This window comes from Nerophis lumbriciformis, linkage group LG28 (genome assembly GCF_033978685.3).
Source record: "Nerophis lumbriciformis linkage group LG28, RoL_Nlum_v2.1, whole genome shotgun sequence".
In the NCBI taxonomy this organism is placed as follows: domain Eukaryota; kingdom Metazoa; phylum Chordata; class Actinopteri; order Syngnathiformes; family Syngnathidae; genus Nerophis; species Nerophis lumbriciformis.
In genome coordinates this window covers 8,058,611-8,075,647 of record NC_084575.2, presented here as the reverse complement: position 1 = coordinate 8,075,647, position 17,037 = coordinate 8,058,611, and the positions used below count along the sequence as shown (strand labels likewise).

Sequence of the window (17,037 nt, the reverse complement as noted above, 5' to 3'; positions counted from 1 at the left end):
CAAACAATTTATACATTTACACACACATTGTATGGACGCATGACTGAATAAAGTGTCTTTTATCTTATACAGTTCGCACCAAAAATGTATGTCTTCTCATACATCGGAATGCTGTGCAGGTATGTTTCCACACTAATCTCAGTGTCACTAGTGTGTGCCATACTTTAGTACTAATTATTACATTATTCTGTTACCACACCTAGGAACCTGCTTGCTGGGCTGCACTGGAATGAAAACTCCAGCCGCCCTATAGCCACTACACAAGCGGGTGCTGAGCGCTATGCAGTACGCTACCCGAAGTATAAAGCAGGGGGCCATGTGGTCAAGAAAATCGTGACAGAGCCAACATACCGTAAGTGTAGAGGACACAAAACATGTACACTTACACTTTGTATCATGATAATAATATTGTCAGGTTTCACTCTCCATGAGTATATTATGTTGTGAGCAGGAACATGTACAATTGTATTTTGCAAGCTACGTAGATGACTTGATCAGGGAGTTTGTTGCTGGCTGCAGACAGACCCCTGACGAGAGAACACCAGTCAGCGTCACTGTGGATGTGCCTCCCTTCCTCTGCGATGAACTGGAGAAGCCAGACAAGAAGGAAGCCATCGCCAAGCACAGGAGTCGCTTCGGTAAGTGTTAAATGCCCTCCCGGTAACAGTTAGAGATGCTACCTCAGGAGAAGCATTTAAGTCCCATCTTAAAACTAATTTGTATACTGTAGCTTTTAAATAGCCCCCCTTTTTAGACCAGTTGATCTGCCGTTTCTTTTCTTTTCTCCTCTGCCCCCCCACGCACTCTCCCCCTTGTGCAGTGGTTATTCCGGTGACCATGGATGAAGTGCTGGCTGTCCAGAGTTGGGACCCGGGGTGGACCGCTCGCCTGTGCATCGGTTGGGAACATCTCTGCGCTGCTGACCCGTCTCTGCTCGGGATGGTCTCCTGCTGGCCCCACTATGGACTGGACTCTCACTATTATGTTTGATCCACTAAGGACTGGACAGGTTCAAACACTTATGACTTATATTCATCAGACAAGAAGCAAGGAATCATGCAGAGACAGAGTTCAATTTAGCTCATGAGGAGAACACATGGAGCTGCACACTTAGTCACAGTCTTGCCCTACGCTCTAAGGTTCAGCTCCCGCGTCCCTCTATTTATTCAAGAGTTCCACAGTCAACATCACTGAGGCCGCCTCTAAAAAGAGTGGTCACATATTTTATGCAAAGCAGGTCCAGGACGCACAATACGTGACAGAATGTGGTGGGGGCCTTGTGATTTCGCCTTGTCTCCGCTTTGTCTGCATGTTGTCATCTTATCTTCATTGAGGTCCTTAAAGTCTCTGCTTCGTCTGCGTGTTGTCGTCTTATCTTCGTTGAGGTCCTTGAAGTCCTTGGCTGTTAGCGGGCTAAAACAAAGATAACATCTGTGGCTGAGGCCACCCCTCAGACAAGACGTTTTTGTCCTTGCACAAATAGAAAAGTCTATCTTGAGCACAATAACTAATAACTAAAGCAACAGACTTTAAGGATACTAAAGTTAGTGTGATAATATATACATAATTATTCTAACACTGAGCAAGCAAAAAGTTTCTTTTCAGTGTGTGTTCTCATGTGTAATATAATTTTCTTCTTAGTGTTGAATCTTTTAGCACAAGCTGAGCAAGCAAAAGGTTTCTCTCCAGTGTGTGTTCTCATGTGTATGGTCATGTCACCCTTTCTGGAGAAACTCTTCTTACAAACAGAGCAAGTAAAAGGTTTCTCTCCAGTGTGTGTTCTCATGTGTGTAGTCATGTGTTCCTTTCTGGAGAAACTCTTCTTACAAACAGAGCAAGTAAAAGGTTTCTCACCTGAGTGTGTTCTCATGTGTAATATAATTTTCTTCTTAGTGTTGAATCTTTTAGCACAAGCTGAGCAAGCAAAAGGTTTCTCTCCAGTGTGTGTTCTCATGTGTATGGTCATGTCACCCTTTCTGGAGAAACTCTTCTTACAAACAGAGCAAGTATAAGGTTTCTCTCCAGTGTGTGTTCTCATGTGTGTGGTCATGTGTTCTTTTCTGGAGAAACTCTTCTTACAAACAGAGCAAGAAAAAGGTTTCTCACCTGTGTGTGTTCTCATGTGTAACATCATTTCAATCTTAGTGTTGAATCTTTTAGCGCAAGCTGAGCAAGCAAAAGGTTTCTCTCCAGTGTGTGTTCTCATGTGTAATATACTTTTCTTTTTAGTGTTGAATCTTTTAGCACAAGCTGAGCAAGCAAAAGGTTTCTCTCCAGTGTGTGTTCCCATGTGTATGGTCATGTCACCCTTTCTGGAGAAACTCTTCTTACAAACAGAGCAAGTAAAAGGTTTCTCTCCAGTGTGTGTTCTCATGTGTGTGGTCATGTGTTCCTTTCTGGAGAAAATCTTCTTACAAACAGAGCAAGCAAAGGGTTTCTCACCTGTGTGTGTCCTCATGTGTAATATCATTTCCTTCTTAGTGTTGAATCTTTTAGCACAAGCTGAGCAAACAAAAGGTCTCTCTCCAGTGTGTGTTCTCATGTGTCTGGTCATGTGTTCCTTTCTGGAGAAACTCTTCTTACAAACGGCGCAAGTAAAAGGTTTACCACCTGTGTGTGTTCTCACATGTAATATAAGTTCCTTCTTAGTGTTGAAACTTTCAGCACAAGCTGAGCAAGCAAAAGGTTTCTCTCCAGTGTGTGTTCTCATGTGTGTGGTCATGTCACCCTTTCTGGAGAAACTCTTCTTACAAACAGAGCAAGTAAAAGGTTTCTCACCTGTGTGTGTTCTCATGTGTGTGATCATGACTTTCTTAGTGTTGAATCTTTTAGCACAAGCTGAGCAAGCATAAGGTTTCTCTCCAGTGTGTGTTCTCATGTGTATGGTCATGTCACCCTTTCTGGAGAAACTCTTCTTACAAACAGAGCAAGTAAAAGGTTTCTCTCCAGTGTGTGTTCTCATGTGTGTGGTCATGTGTTCCTTTCTGGAGAAACTCTTCTTACAAACAGAGCAAGCAAAAGATTGCTCACCTGTGTGTGTTCTCATGTGTAATATCATTTCCTTCTTAGTGTTGAATCTTTTAGCACAAGCTGAGCAAACAAAAGGTTTCTCTCCAGTGTGTGTTCTCATGTGTCTGGTCATGTGTTCCTTTCTGGAGAAACTCTTCTTACAAACGGCGCAAGTAAAAGGTTTACCACCTGTGTGTGTTCTCACATGTAATATAAGTTCCTTCTTAGTGTTGAAACTTTCAGCACAAGCTGAGCAAGCAAAAGGTTTCTCTCCAGTGTGTGTTCTCATGTGTGTGGTCATGTGTTCCTTTCTGGAGAAACTCTTCTTACAAACAGAGCAAGCAAAAGATTGCTCACCTGTGTGTGTTCTCATGTGTAATATCATTTCCTTCTTAGTTTTGAATCTTTTAGCACAAGCTGAGCAAGCAAAAGGTTTCTCTCCAGTATGTGTTCTCATGTGTTCTGTAAAATGACTCTTCTTTCTAAATGATTTCCCACATTCAGAGCACTCAAAGTGTTTGTTGTTAGTGTGATGTCTCGTATCACCTTTAGAGTCATTTTTACTCTCCAAAGGTTTTTGGATGTGGTCACTGTGATCAGAAGAGTCAGACATGTCACTGTCAGACATGTGGTCCATGTCTGACAGTGGAGCAAAGATGCTGTCTGGTTCTGACTTGATATCTTCACAATGCTCTCCATCAGCTTCTGTGATGTGTTGACTTACAAGCTCCGCCCCTCTGTTCTCCTCACTTTGACTGTGATGAAGCTGTAAGGACTGAGCTTCATCTTCATCATGAAGCTGCTCCTCTTTAATGTGGGAGGGGGCCTGTAGCTCCTTCTGTCCCACACTGGTGTGCCACTCCTCTTCATGACTCCCCGCTGACACCCGCTGGACGTCTGCAGAACAAATGAGGTGTTACTGTATTGAAGTTTGCAGTATTCAAACTATTGACATGTGAGCTAGGCCAAATAGACAGTGATGGGCAAGCTACCTGGACAATGTAGTAAGCTAAGCTACAAGTTACTCTCAATTAAATGTAGCTAAGCTATCCTCAGAGAATTGTAGCACGCTACACTACAAGCTACACTGCAAAAGTAGCTTGCCACATCAAATATATATATATATATATATATATATATATATATATATATCTATATATATATATATATATATATATATATATATATGTATTGGCCCACATGTATAATATCAATGTTTATGTTGTCCATGGAAAGAAGTTAGTAAGAAGCAAAAGAAAAACAACCAACCATGGATGACAAAAGGACTGAAAAATGCTTGTCACAAAAAAAAGACATTATATGGAATATTAATAACACAGACATCTATAGAGGCAGAAAATAAGTATAATAAATATAAAAACAAGCTAATTGGTATACTAGGAACATGTAAGAAGGAATACTACAGACAATTATTAAAGAAGAACAGAAACAACATGAGAGCAACATGGGGCATCCTAAATAGCATCATTAAAAATGCTGCTAAGAAAGATTACCCCCAGTACTTTCTACATGGAAATACAAAAAATGACAATATGAACCAAATAGTTGAACGTTTTAATGATTACTTTGTTAATATTGGAAAAAATGTGGAACAAAGATTTCCAAATGCAGATGATGGATCAGTTGAGGACTTGAGTGAGCTCATAGACAGAAATCCCAATTCCATGTTTCTTAAGAACGTGACTAAAGAAGAAATAATCAAAATTGTAAAACATTGTAAATCCAAGACCTCAACCGACTGTCATGGAATAGATATGGTAACCATAAAAAAGGTTATAGAAGACATTTCAGAACCTCTGACATATATCAGCAACGTATCATTTCTAACCCGCAAATTCCCTGACAAAATGAAAATTGCAAAAGTCGTACCAATTTATAAGAATGGAGACATACACCAGTTTACTAACTACACACCAGAATTCACAGCAAATATGTCAACATGGATAGCATTAATCCAAATAACAAAAGAAATGAGCAATGCAATAGATGGTAAAGAATGTGCGGCCGCAGTATTCATGGACTTAACTAAAGCATTTGACACAATTAATCATGATATTTTTATAACAAAACTAGGAGGATATGGCATCAGAGGTTTGGTCTTGAACTGGGTAAGAAGCTATTTAACCAACAGGAAGCAATATGTGAAGATGGGTGAAAATATGTCAACACGGCTAGATATATCTTGTGGTGTACCCCAGGGATCAATACTGGGACCAAGATTGTTTCATCTTTATATAAACCACATTTGTAAAGTTACAAAGGACTTAAAGTTAGTTTTATTTGCAGACGACACAACTGCTTTCTGTTCAGGAGAGAACACACAGAAGATAATACAAATAATAACAGAAGAAATGAACACATTAAAAAGATGCTTTGACAAAAACAAACTATCTTTGAGTCTCAGTAAAAGTAAAATAATGCTATTTGGTTACAGGAGAAGTCCAAATGGACAGAGTAGACATTGAATGGGTAAAATAAACCGGATTTTTGGGTGTAATAACAGATGATAAATTGAACTGGAAATCTCATGTAAAAAATATACCACATAAGGTGGCAAAAGACATTGCAATAATGAATAAAGCAAAATAAGTCCTGGGACAAAAATGACTTCATATTCTCTACTGCTCACTAGTGTTACATATCTGACTTATTGTGTAGAAATATGGGAAATAACTACAAAAGTACACTTCATTCATTAACTGTGTTACAAAAAAGATCAGTTATAATAATACATCATGTTGGATATAGACAACATACAAACACTTTATTTATTGAATCAAAAATACTGAAATTCCACCACATAGTGAATTAGCAAACAGCTAAAATGATACACAAAGCAAACTATAACCTGCTAGCCAAGAATGTACAACAATTCTCAAATAAAGATGAGAAATATCATCTTAGAGAAAAATGTAATTTAAAACATTTTTATGCACGTACAACACTTAAGACCTTCAGTATATCAGTATGTGGAATTAAATGATGGAATGGATGAAGCAAAGCAATCAAACAATGTACTAATATGATCCACTTCAAGAAACTCTTCACACTTAAAGTGTTTACAAAGTACAAAGAAGAAGATAAACATTCTCAATTTATTTCATCCATTATTCATTTTCTACATCATCTTACTCATCTCACCATATGAAATATAACTTACTTCACTCATTATTATTTATTTATTTTTATTGTGATTACTTATGGAGTATATTGTGAACACATTGAGAACAGGAAGTGAACAAAAGTGTTCGCAACTGTTATGTAAAAGAAAAGGGGTAGAATTAAATAAGCTCTGCTTCTTCCTACTTGTTCTGTCGCTGTCCTGGGGGCCGCTGTCGCTGTTCTGGGGGCCTCACCCCACCAGGACAAGGAACTGTGTAACCTTGACGAGGTGCGACAGCTTAAACCTACCTGGTGCCTGCCTGGGCTCAGTGCATGGTGAACCTGTAACTTTCGGGGGGCTCACGGCACCAGGATGGCACTAATGAGCAGCTTCCGCCGAACCCCCTGCCATACGTAAGGGGTTCACAGCCTGTCAGCATGCTGTAAGGTGGCAGCCCCACCAGCTGACTAGCCATCGCAGGGCCAACTACCCAGCATGGTGAAAACTAAACAGTTACGAATCCAACCAGAGCAACTAGATTTAACCGGACGGACTACCCTGGCAACAGACCCCTGCATGCCCTCGAACTACGACATTTGGATCTCCGTTACAAAACCCGCATTGCCTGCTGGAATGTCCAAACACTCCTACGCCCCGGCTATGCAACACTTCTCTCCCATGAACTCTCCAACTACAACATTACCCTCGCTGGCCTTTGCGAGTCACGCTGGCGCGGTACTGGAGAGACCACCGCCGGAGACCACCTTTTTCTCTGGAGTGGCCCAAATGATGGTAGAGGCCTCTACGGCGTAGCCCTAGCCATCCCGCTATACCGGAGGAAGTCAATCATCAGCTGGAAACCAGTCAGTGATAGACTGCTCTCTGTCCGTCTATTACACCAACATGGGAAGATGACAGTTATTGTCGCCTATAGCCCAACTGATGTCACCCCAGACCAGGCAAAGGACACCTTCCACGACCGGCTACATGACGCCATCCTGGCAGCCCCCCCTCATGACATTGTCATCGTCCTCACAGATGCCAATGCTACAATCTCCACCCAGGACCTCACCCTCCCGGCAGTAACAGGTCCCGTCTTTATCAACAGCACCACCAATGATAACGGCCAACGATTGCTTAATCTGTGCAGAGCCACCAACCTCTGCATCGCCGACACTTGGTTTCCCCGGAAGCGGATCCATCATTGGACCTGGTACAGCCCAAATGGAAAAACAAAGAAAGCCATCGACCACATCCTCATATCCCGCCGCTGGAAAACATCCATCACCAACTGCCGTGTCTTCAGAGGTGCACAGCTTGGTAACACCGACCACCGCCTGCTGATAGCCGACATGCGGCTGAAGTTCAAGGCAGGGGCATTAACTAATGCCTCCCCCAGGCTAGACTCCTCACGACTGCAAGACCCGACCATCATGGAGACGTACAGATGTTCCATCGCAAACCGATTCAATGCCCTCTCCAGTGGGATTGATAAAGAATGGCCTCACTTTAAAAACAAGGTCATTGAGGCTTCCAAAGAATCAATCGGGCGGACGAGACCTGCCACCAAGAAGCCCTGGATATCACAAGACACACTAGATATCGTGAATAACAGACGAGCAGCCCGTCTGCGGGGAGACCTGGACCTGTATCGACGCCTCAACAGCCAACGCAATCTGCCTATTCGACGCGACAGGGCGAACTTCTGGAGCAACCAGGCGACAGCTATGGAGACGGCTTCCCAAAACAACAACCTGCGGCAGCTTTTCAACCTGCTCCGCAAAGGGAAAGCGGGCCCCCGCCAGCGCTGCTTCCTAGTCAAGGATCAGGCTGGCAACATCCTCTCCACTGAAGCGGATTGCATCAGCCGCTGGAAGGAGCATTTCAGCGAGCTCCTCAACCATCCCCCTGCCCCAGAAGACCCCACCCCTACAACCCACACCACCACAGTCCCGGACTGCTCCACCGCCCCTGTCTCTCCAGCTGAAGTCAGAGCAGCCCTAACGAAACTCAAGAATGGAAAAGCCCCTGGCTTATGTACCATCACAGCAGAGATGCTGAAGGCCAGAGGAGACAACATCATCCTCTGGCTCACACAGATCATCAACCATGTGTGGGTCTCTGAGTCGCTGCCTGATGACTGGAGGCGGGGCATTATACTACCATTTTGGAAGCATAAGGGAGACCAGCTGACCTGCAGCAACCATAGAGGGATCACACTCCTCTCCATCCCCGGTAAACTCTTTACCCGCATATTACTCACCCGAGCTCTACCTGCAACCAGAAGCAGACGCCGCCAAGAACAGGCCGGCTTCATGCTCAATCGTTCCACCATGGATCACATCTCTGCCATCCGGCTCTTAATAGAAAAGGCCCGGGAGCTCAGAAAGGACCGGCACCTCTACATTGCCTTCATTGACCTTAAGGCTGCCTTCGACACTGTGGACCACGGGTCCCTCTGGAACATCCTGAAGTCCCTCGGAGTCCCAACTAAAATCACCACACTCTTTCAGCAGTTGTATCAGGGTGCAGAAAGCTGTGTGCGTGTGAGCTGTAAAGACTCTGAGTGGGTCAGGCAAGGCTGTGTTGCCGCACCAGAACTATTTAACTGTGTCATCGACCACCTGATGTCCAGAGTCTGTGTGCGAGTCCCCGGGGTGTCACTTGGAAACTACACCCTAAAGGACCTCGAATACGCCGATGACACCACCCTGTTCAGTGAGACCGCTGACCAGCTCAGGGAGGCCCTTGGTGTGTTTGATGAGGAGACCAAACAGCTCAGCCTGAAAATCAGCTGGTCCAAAACCGAACTCATGCATATCGGCGATGGACCAGACCCACCACCCTTCTTATTTGAGAATACCCCTGTCCACTTTGTCCCTACCTTCAGATACCTCGGCTCGACAGTCACCAACACCGGCGACCTCAAACGAGAGGTGGACCGCCGTCGCACCCTTGCAGCCTCCGTCATGCAGTCCCTGTGGAGACCGTTGTGGCGACACCGGCACATATCTCGGGACACCAAGTTGAGGGTCTACAATTCCTCTGTCATCTCTGTCCTTCTGTACGGTTCGGAAACATGGCCGCTGAATAACATCCTGGCGGCCAGGCTAGATGGCTTTGATTCCAGAGCCCTCAGGAGGATAGAAGGCATCACGTGGAGCCAGCATGTCACCAACAAGACCCTAAGAGAGCTAACCCAACAGCTCCCAGCCTCTCGCCTCGCGGCAATGCGGCGAGTGCGCTGGTATGGCCATGTCATCTGCCTGCCGGGGGAACACCCCACGCGCAAAATCCTGGACTTCAACCCGCAGCGAGCTGGCTGGAGACGCCCTAGAGGCGCCCCCAGGACTCGCTGGCTGGATGTATTAGCCCAGGACCTTAAGGCCTGCAATGTGACTATGGCACAAGCTCAACACCTTGCCCACAACAGACCCAGATGGAGAGACCTGGTTGCTATGGTCGGCTCTACGCGCCCTGAAGTGCAAGAGGACTAAGTAAGTAAGTAAGTAAATCTTCCTACTCCTTTTCCAACATGTTGAAAAGACAAACTGGAAATTGTGATGTATCATGTTGTATACATGCATGTGTGATGTATCATGTTGTAAGCATGCATGTGTGATGTATCATGTTGTATGCATGCATGTGTGATGTATCATATTGCATGCATGTGTGATGTATCATGTTGTATGCATGCATGTGTAATGTATCAAGTTGTATGCATGCATGTGTGATGTATCATGTTGTATGCATGAATGTGTGATGTATCATATTGTATGCATGCATGCATGTGTGATGTATCATGTTGTATGCATGCATGTGTGATGTATCATATTGTATGAATGCATGCATGTGTGATGTATCATGTTGTATGCATGCATGTGTGATGTATCATGTTTGTATGCATGCATGTGTGATGTATCATGTTTGTATGCATGCATGTGTGATGTATCATGTTGTATGCATGCATGTGTGATGTATCATGTTGTATGCATGCATGTGTGATGTATCATGTTCTATGCATGCATGTGTGATGTATCATGTTGTATTCATGCATGTGTGATGTATCATGTTGTATGCATGCATGTGTGATGTATCATGTTGTATGCATGCATGTTCCAAATAAACTCAACTCAACTAACACTTGGTGGACATTCAAGCCACAAAATGCAAATGGAGTATTGTTGGTGTATTTTGGATGGTTATAGAGGACCTCCCATTGGCTCCATTGCAAGTGGACTTTTATTTACATTTATGAGTTAGAATTAGGGCTGGGTGATGTATGTAATATACTGGATATATCGTGGGTTTGTCTCCGTGCGGTATAAGAATGACTATATGGTGATATTGGAGTATACGTTCTCACACAGTTGCTTTTAGCTGCAGGCATTACACTACAGGCTCTTCTCACTCTTTCTTGTCTCTCCTTCTCACAGAGACATAAAACAAGCGCACCTTCTTACATACGTCACATACTGTCACGTGTGCAACGTCATACGCTCTCACGGAGCAAACAGGTAGCGGCATGGTAACGTTAGCTGTGGTGCTACTGGTAATACGAGAGAAAGAAGGTGCCAATCTGGTAACAAATGAAGGAAGAAATAGTTCCCAAAACAAACAGCAGGGGGTCCATCGTCTGGCGGTGGTTTGGCTTCAAGCGGGTAGATGGTGAACAAGTATGCGGCAAAAGCGTTGCTACAAAAAGTAGCAGCACTGCTAATGTAGCATCATTTGAAAAGTCACCCGCTAGAGAATGAAGAGTGCTTGAAACTCTGCATGTCAACATCTCCGTTCTGTGCCACACCAACAAAATGCCCAAGCAACCATTTCCACATCAGAAGGAGATATCGTCCGCAGGAACCTACCACATAGTGAAGGACATACACTATTTGATTTCCTATTATGCAGCTCATTATTATATGACACTTATTGAAATATATTGTGTGACATCATGCACAAAAGTGCACTTCATTTGTTTTAAACTATTGTAGTGGCGTTCTGTACAGAAAGTGCACTTTAATTTAGTGTTGTTTTGATATGTCATCTTAGTGACATCATGCACAGAAGTGAACTAATAGCTTGTTTTAAAATGTCTGACAATCTTGCACTTTCTGTTTTGAAATGACATGAATGTTTGTACCACTGCTTAATAACTGTTTAATAAATACACTTTTGCTAAATTGACTTAGTTGTGGTTTCCCTCTCTGCATGAAAGTTTAAAAGTAGCATATATTAATGCAGTATGAAGAAGAATGTTTTAATGTAGACACATATAATCATCATACTGCTGTGATTATATGCATCAAGTGTTCATTCAAAGCTAAGGCAAAATATCCACATATATATGGTGTATCGTGACATGGACTAAACATATCCACATATATATGGTGTATCGTGACATGGCCTAAACATATCCACATATATATGGTGTATCGTGACATGGACTAAAAATAGAGATTTTAATAAAAGGCCATATCTCCCAGCCCTACTTAGAATGTATTTTTGTTTATATATATATATATATCCACCATCATGTCTTTTAAAAAGATTGTGAACAATAGAAAAATTCCCAAAAAGTGCAGTTCCCCTCTAAATTCGTGACATGGCCTAAACATATCCACATATATATGGTGTATCGTGACATGGACTAAACATATCCACATATTAATAAAAGGCCATATCGCCCAGTCCTAATTAGAATGTGATTTTTTTTTATATATATATAGATCCACCATCATGTCTTTTATAATGATTGTGAACGATAGAAAAATTCCCCCAAAAAGTGCAGTTCCCCTCTAAAATCCAATGATTAGATTTAAGACTTGAAGTGTATGAGCATGAAGTGATGAAGCCTATTTGGCTGAGTCTTCTAAGACAAAGTGAACAGTCCAGTTGTGATGGATTGAATGCCCTGAGAATAAAATGATATGTGCTTACTTGGACTGTGATGAAGCTGTGAGGACTCAGGTGCTTTGTCTTCATGCTCTTCAGTCTTCACAGAGACAACAGTCAGTGGAAACTTGCTGACATCATCCTCCTCCTGCCCTACAACACACTCTCCCTCCTCTTCCTCTTTCATGTGTGGATCTTCCTCTTCCTCTTTCATGTGGGTGTGCTGTGGATCCTCCTCTTCCTCTTTAATGTAGGTGGGCTGTGGATCATCCTCTTCCTCTTTAATGTGAAGGGGCTGTTGAACGTCTGTTGGGTAAATAAGTCAATAAGATAAAGAGAGAATAGAAATAGTTTTGGACTGACACTGTTAACACAATGACATTATTTGTGTTCTTTCGTGTGTTGTGTTAAAAGAGTGTAACAAAACAACCAATAAAAACACGGGATATACTTCCTTTTGTCCCAGCCACTAAAATGTATTCAAAAGTGAGTACAAAAACAGACTTGGATATTTGATGAGGAGCAAGTTTTATTATAAGTACAAGGCAGCATTGATTGAGGCATTCTTAACTTTACACTCACTGATATAAAGTGTGTAAATATTGTATTCTGTATACGGTCTATGACACCTAAACTTTATCTCTAAACTTAACCACAATTTGTGGTGTAGAATGACGTCTGGAACTCAAGATAGTTCCACATGTCTGGGAACGCCACCGACGGATAATCCTTGATATTACTCAACAAATCTTTAGGGATCTATTCCGTTTCATAATTAGATTTTTTTCTCCTATCTGCTTTTCGCAGGAAGATCTCGGCCAGGGGTGTTTAAACTAATTTTAGATGGGGGGCCACATGGAGAAAGATCTACTCCAAGTTGGCCGGACTGTTAAAATCACGGCAAGATAACGTAAAAATAAAGAAAATTGCAGATTGTTTTCTTTGTTTACAAATAGAACAAACACATTCTGAAAATGTACAAATCATGTTTTTTTTTTTTTTTTTACATACAATAGTATTCTATCTTTAGTTGTCCTTTTTTACACTTTCAGAATCAATTATGTGATAATGTTCATCAGTCAACTCATTGGTGTTCATTTTCAATCCATCAAGATAAATAAATAATATCAAAATCAAATTACAGGATGTTATTGATGTAGTTTGCTCATTTTCCCCGACTGGTGCGCTAACATCATGTGTTTTAGTTGTGTTTTAGATATGTAGCATCATATACAAAGATACAAAGAATTGCTATTGCGACATCTAGAGGACACATTTAGAACAGAAGTTTCTTTCATTCAAAAATTTCGACTCATTTTTGTACTTAGCAAACTCATCCCGTCTCATTCACTCATTCACACACTAATGGCGAGATCTGCCATGCAAGGCGCTTACCACGACCCATCAGGAGCAAGGGTGAAGTGTCCTGCTCAAGGACACAACAGACGTGACTAGGTTGGTAGAAGGTGGGGATTGAACCAGGAACCCTCAGGCACGGCCACTCTACCAACCGCGCCACTAGCCTTCCACCATCGACCTGCCTCCTAGCCTTCCACCATCGACCTGCCTGCTAGCCTTCCACCATCAACCTGCCTACCAGCCTTCCACTATCGACCTGCCTCCTAGCCTTCCACCATCGACCTGCCTGCTAGCCTTCCACAATCAACCTGCCTGCCAGCCTTCCACCATCGACCTGCCTGCCAGCCTTCCACCATCGGCCTGCCTGCTAGTCTTCCACCATCGGCCAGCCTGATAGCCTTCCACCATCGACCTGCCTGCTAGCCTTCCACCGTCGACCTGCCTGCTAGCCTTCCACCATCGACCTGCCTGCTAGCCTTCCACCATCGACCTGCCTGCTAGCCTTCCACCATCGACCTGCCTGCTAGCCTTCCACCGTCGACCTGCCTGCTAGCTTTCCACCATCGACCTGCCTGCTAGCCTTCCACCATCGACCTGCCTGCTAGCCTTCCACCGTTGACCTGCCTACCAGCCTTCCACCATCGACCTGCCTTCTAGCCTTCCACCATCGACCTGCCTGCTAGCCTTCCACCGTCGACCTGCCTACCAGCCTTTCACCATCGACCTGCCTGCTAGCCTTCCACCATCGACCTGCCTACTAGCCTTCCATCGACCTGCTGTTTGCCTCCAGCCATTGGCTTTGTCTACGGGCTTCCACCCGTCGGCCTTGGTTGCTAGTCTTTAGCCCTGTCTGCTAACATCATCAAAAGTGGTAAAACAAGTGGAACTTCTCCTCTCACTATGTCACAAATTATTATATTGTGTTTTATACTTTCGTGTGGTTTTACTGGTGTCCCAAATGGGTCTGGTCACCCCCACCCACGAGCTATGCTACTTCAAGATGCACAGTTTGACATATTTGATAATTTGACATTTCATCATCATGGCAGCTACAAAATAACCTCGGCCTTATCTCAGTTGAAGATTTCTGTGACTTTGGACAAAACAAAATGGCTGCATACTATGGTAGAGTCCATTCATTCTTATTGTTTCCTTGTTTTGAGAGATCACGTCAACATTACTGCATCCTCCCCTATTGTGAGAACTTACTTTCACAGATTAAAGACTGACTCAAAAGATGGTAACTTTAAGCGCAAATGTTTAGTTATATTATTGTTATTGCTCTCGGGAAATGTTGAGACTAATCCAGGCCCTGATACACCTACACAAGGTTTTCCACCTACAGATTTTAAAACTAGTCTTGGGATTATTCATATCAATGTTCGGAGTTTACTCCCTAAACTGGATATGATAAAGATCTGGATAAACTCAACAAATGCTGATATTGTAGTCTTATCTGAAACTTGGCTTAAACAATCTGTGCTTAATAAAGATATTTACATTCATGGCTATAATGTCTATCGTACTGACCGACAAAGAAAAGGTGGTGGAGTGGCCATATATATTAAGCAGAGGTTTGATGTTAAATTAGTGCTCTCTGAATCAGTAAGTAAAGAACTTGAACTGTTAGCACTTGAAATTGAATTAGCTAGAAATCACCACATTATGGTAGTGGGGTGTTATAGGCCTCCATCTGCCCCTAGTACAGGGGTCGGCAACCCGCGGATCCGGAGCCGCATGCGGCTCTTTGATCACTCTGATGCGGCTCAGCTCCTGATTTTCCTGGGAGACTTCCGGATTTCAGTGCCTCTCCCAGAAATCTCCCGGGACAAATATTTTCAGATTTTCACCCTAACAATTATAATAAGGGCTTGCCGTGATGGTACAGCATTTAACGCCCTCTACAACCTGTACTTACAGTGTGCCAGCCAAGCCACATGTTGTATTCAACTACTGCTTGCTTACATAAGTGAGAGCAAGTCATACTTGGTCAACAGCCACACAGGTTACACTGACGGTGGCCGTATAAAACAACTTTAACACTCTTACTAATATGCGCCACACTGTGAACCAAAACCAAACAAGAATGACAAACACATTTCGGGAGAACATCCGCACCTTAACACAACATAAACACAACAGAACAAATACCCAGAATCCCATGCAGCCCTAACTCTTCCGGGCTACATTATACACCCCCGCTACCACCAAACCCCGCCCACCCCAACCTTGCTCTCCCCCAACCATCACCCCCCAAACCCCTCCGTGCGTCGGTTGAGGTGGGCGGGGTTTGAACCCCTCCGTGCGTCGGTTGAGGTGGGCGGGGTTTGGTGGTAGGGGGGGGGGGGGGGTGTATAATGTAGCCCGGAAGAGTTAGGGCTGCAAAGGATTCTGGGTATTTGTTCTGTTGTGTTTATGTTGTGTTAAGGTGCGGATGTTCTTCCGAAATGTGTTTGTCATTCTTGTTTGGTGTGGGTTCACAGTGTGGCGCATTATTAGTAAGAGTGTTAAAGTTGTTTTACACGGCCGCCGTCAGTGTGACCTGTGTGGCTGTTAACCAAGTATGCCTTGCTGTCATTTGTGTGAGTTAGCAGAAGCCTCATACATCCTGTGGCTGGGCCGGCACTCTGTTTGTACAGGTTGTAGAGGGCGTTAAATGCCGTGTCATCACGGCACGCTCGAGAGAATAGTTGCCCTAAAATTATTCGTAGTCTCCCGGAAAAATCGGGAGGGTTGGCAAGTATGACGCTGTCAAGCGCCATTCATATAAAACTCTCGGGCCGCAGTAACATTCAATTTTCATATTAAGGTGCGGGCCGCGTGTCTGAGACCCCTGGTTATACATAGCACAAAGCAAAAAAAAAAACGTTGTATGTAGTGTTATTTCATTTTAAATTTCAACAGAGTTTTGTGGCTCCCATTATCTTCTTTAATTTGTGAAACTGGTCAAAATGGCTCTTTGAGTGGTAAAAGTTGCCGACCCCTGCCCTAGTAATTCCCTATCTACTCTTGTGAAGCTTCTGTCTCAACTGAAATACAATTAAATAGTGATTTGAACTGGGACTGGCTCACATTTGTGTCTGACTCTTTGAAAGCACAGTGTGAATCTCTAAATTTAACACAATTAATTAACTCAGCTACAAGACCTAATCCTAAATGCCCTCAAAAAGCTACACTCATTGACTTAATTCTAACAAATATGCCCTTTAAATGTGTTGTATCTGGTGTTTTCCCTAATGATGTGAGTGATCATTGTGTGATTGCAGTAGTGCGAGACACAAGGATTCCTAAAAGCAAGCCTCGTCTTCTTGAAAAACATAATATGAAATTATTTGAGACGCAAGCTTTTTTACATGACTTGCATCTTTTTAATTGGGATAGAATTGCTCTTTTTGATAATGTTGAACTGGCTTGGAAATATTTTCACAAAAACTGTTTGAGTATAGTGAACAAACATGCCCCTTTTAAAATGTAGGGTTAAAGGACGTGACAATCAGTGGTTTACATCGGACCTGTCAGATGTATTGCATGAGCGTAATGCTGCTTGGGCCAGGGTACGCAAGTCAGGGTTGGAAGCAGATTGGTTGAATTTTAGACAATTAAAAAATCAATTTACCTCTCTCCTTCGGAAAGTCAAATCAGAATTTTATTTC

At 43.1% G+C, this 17,037-nt stretch overlaps 1 protein-coding gene across 1 annotated transcript; it reads right to left on the bottom strand.

Moving 5' to 3' along the window:
- Positions 1 to 1,572: 1,572 nt before the first annotated feature.
- LOC133570704 (uncharacterized) lies at positions 1,573 to 15,631 on the bottom strand. The gene is made up of 4 exons (XM_072916575.1): positions 15,613 to 15,631; positions 12,071 to 12,331; positions 3,215 to 3,906; positions 1,573 to 1,578 (listed from the first exon to the last, which is right to left on the bottom strand). Exons 1-4 carry the CDS (start codon positions 15,629 to 15,631, stop codon positions 1,573 to 1,575), a joined length of 978 nt encoding a protein of 325 aa, XP_072772676.1.
- Positions 15,632 to 17,037: the final 1,406 nt, after the last annotated feature.

Excerpts from the sequence above, each read along its gene's own strand:
- LOC133570704 (XM_072916575.1), bottom strand. Across the intron at positions 3,907-12,070 it reads ACAGCTTCATCACAGTCCAA|ACGTCCAGCGGGTGTCAGCG; the intron begins GTAAGCACATAT and ends TTTGTTCTGCAG.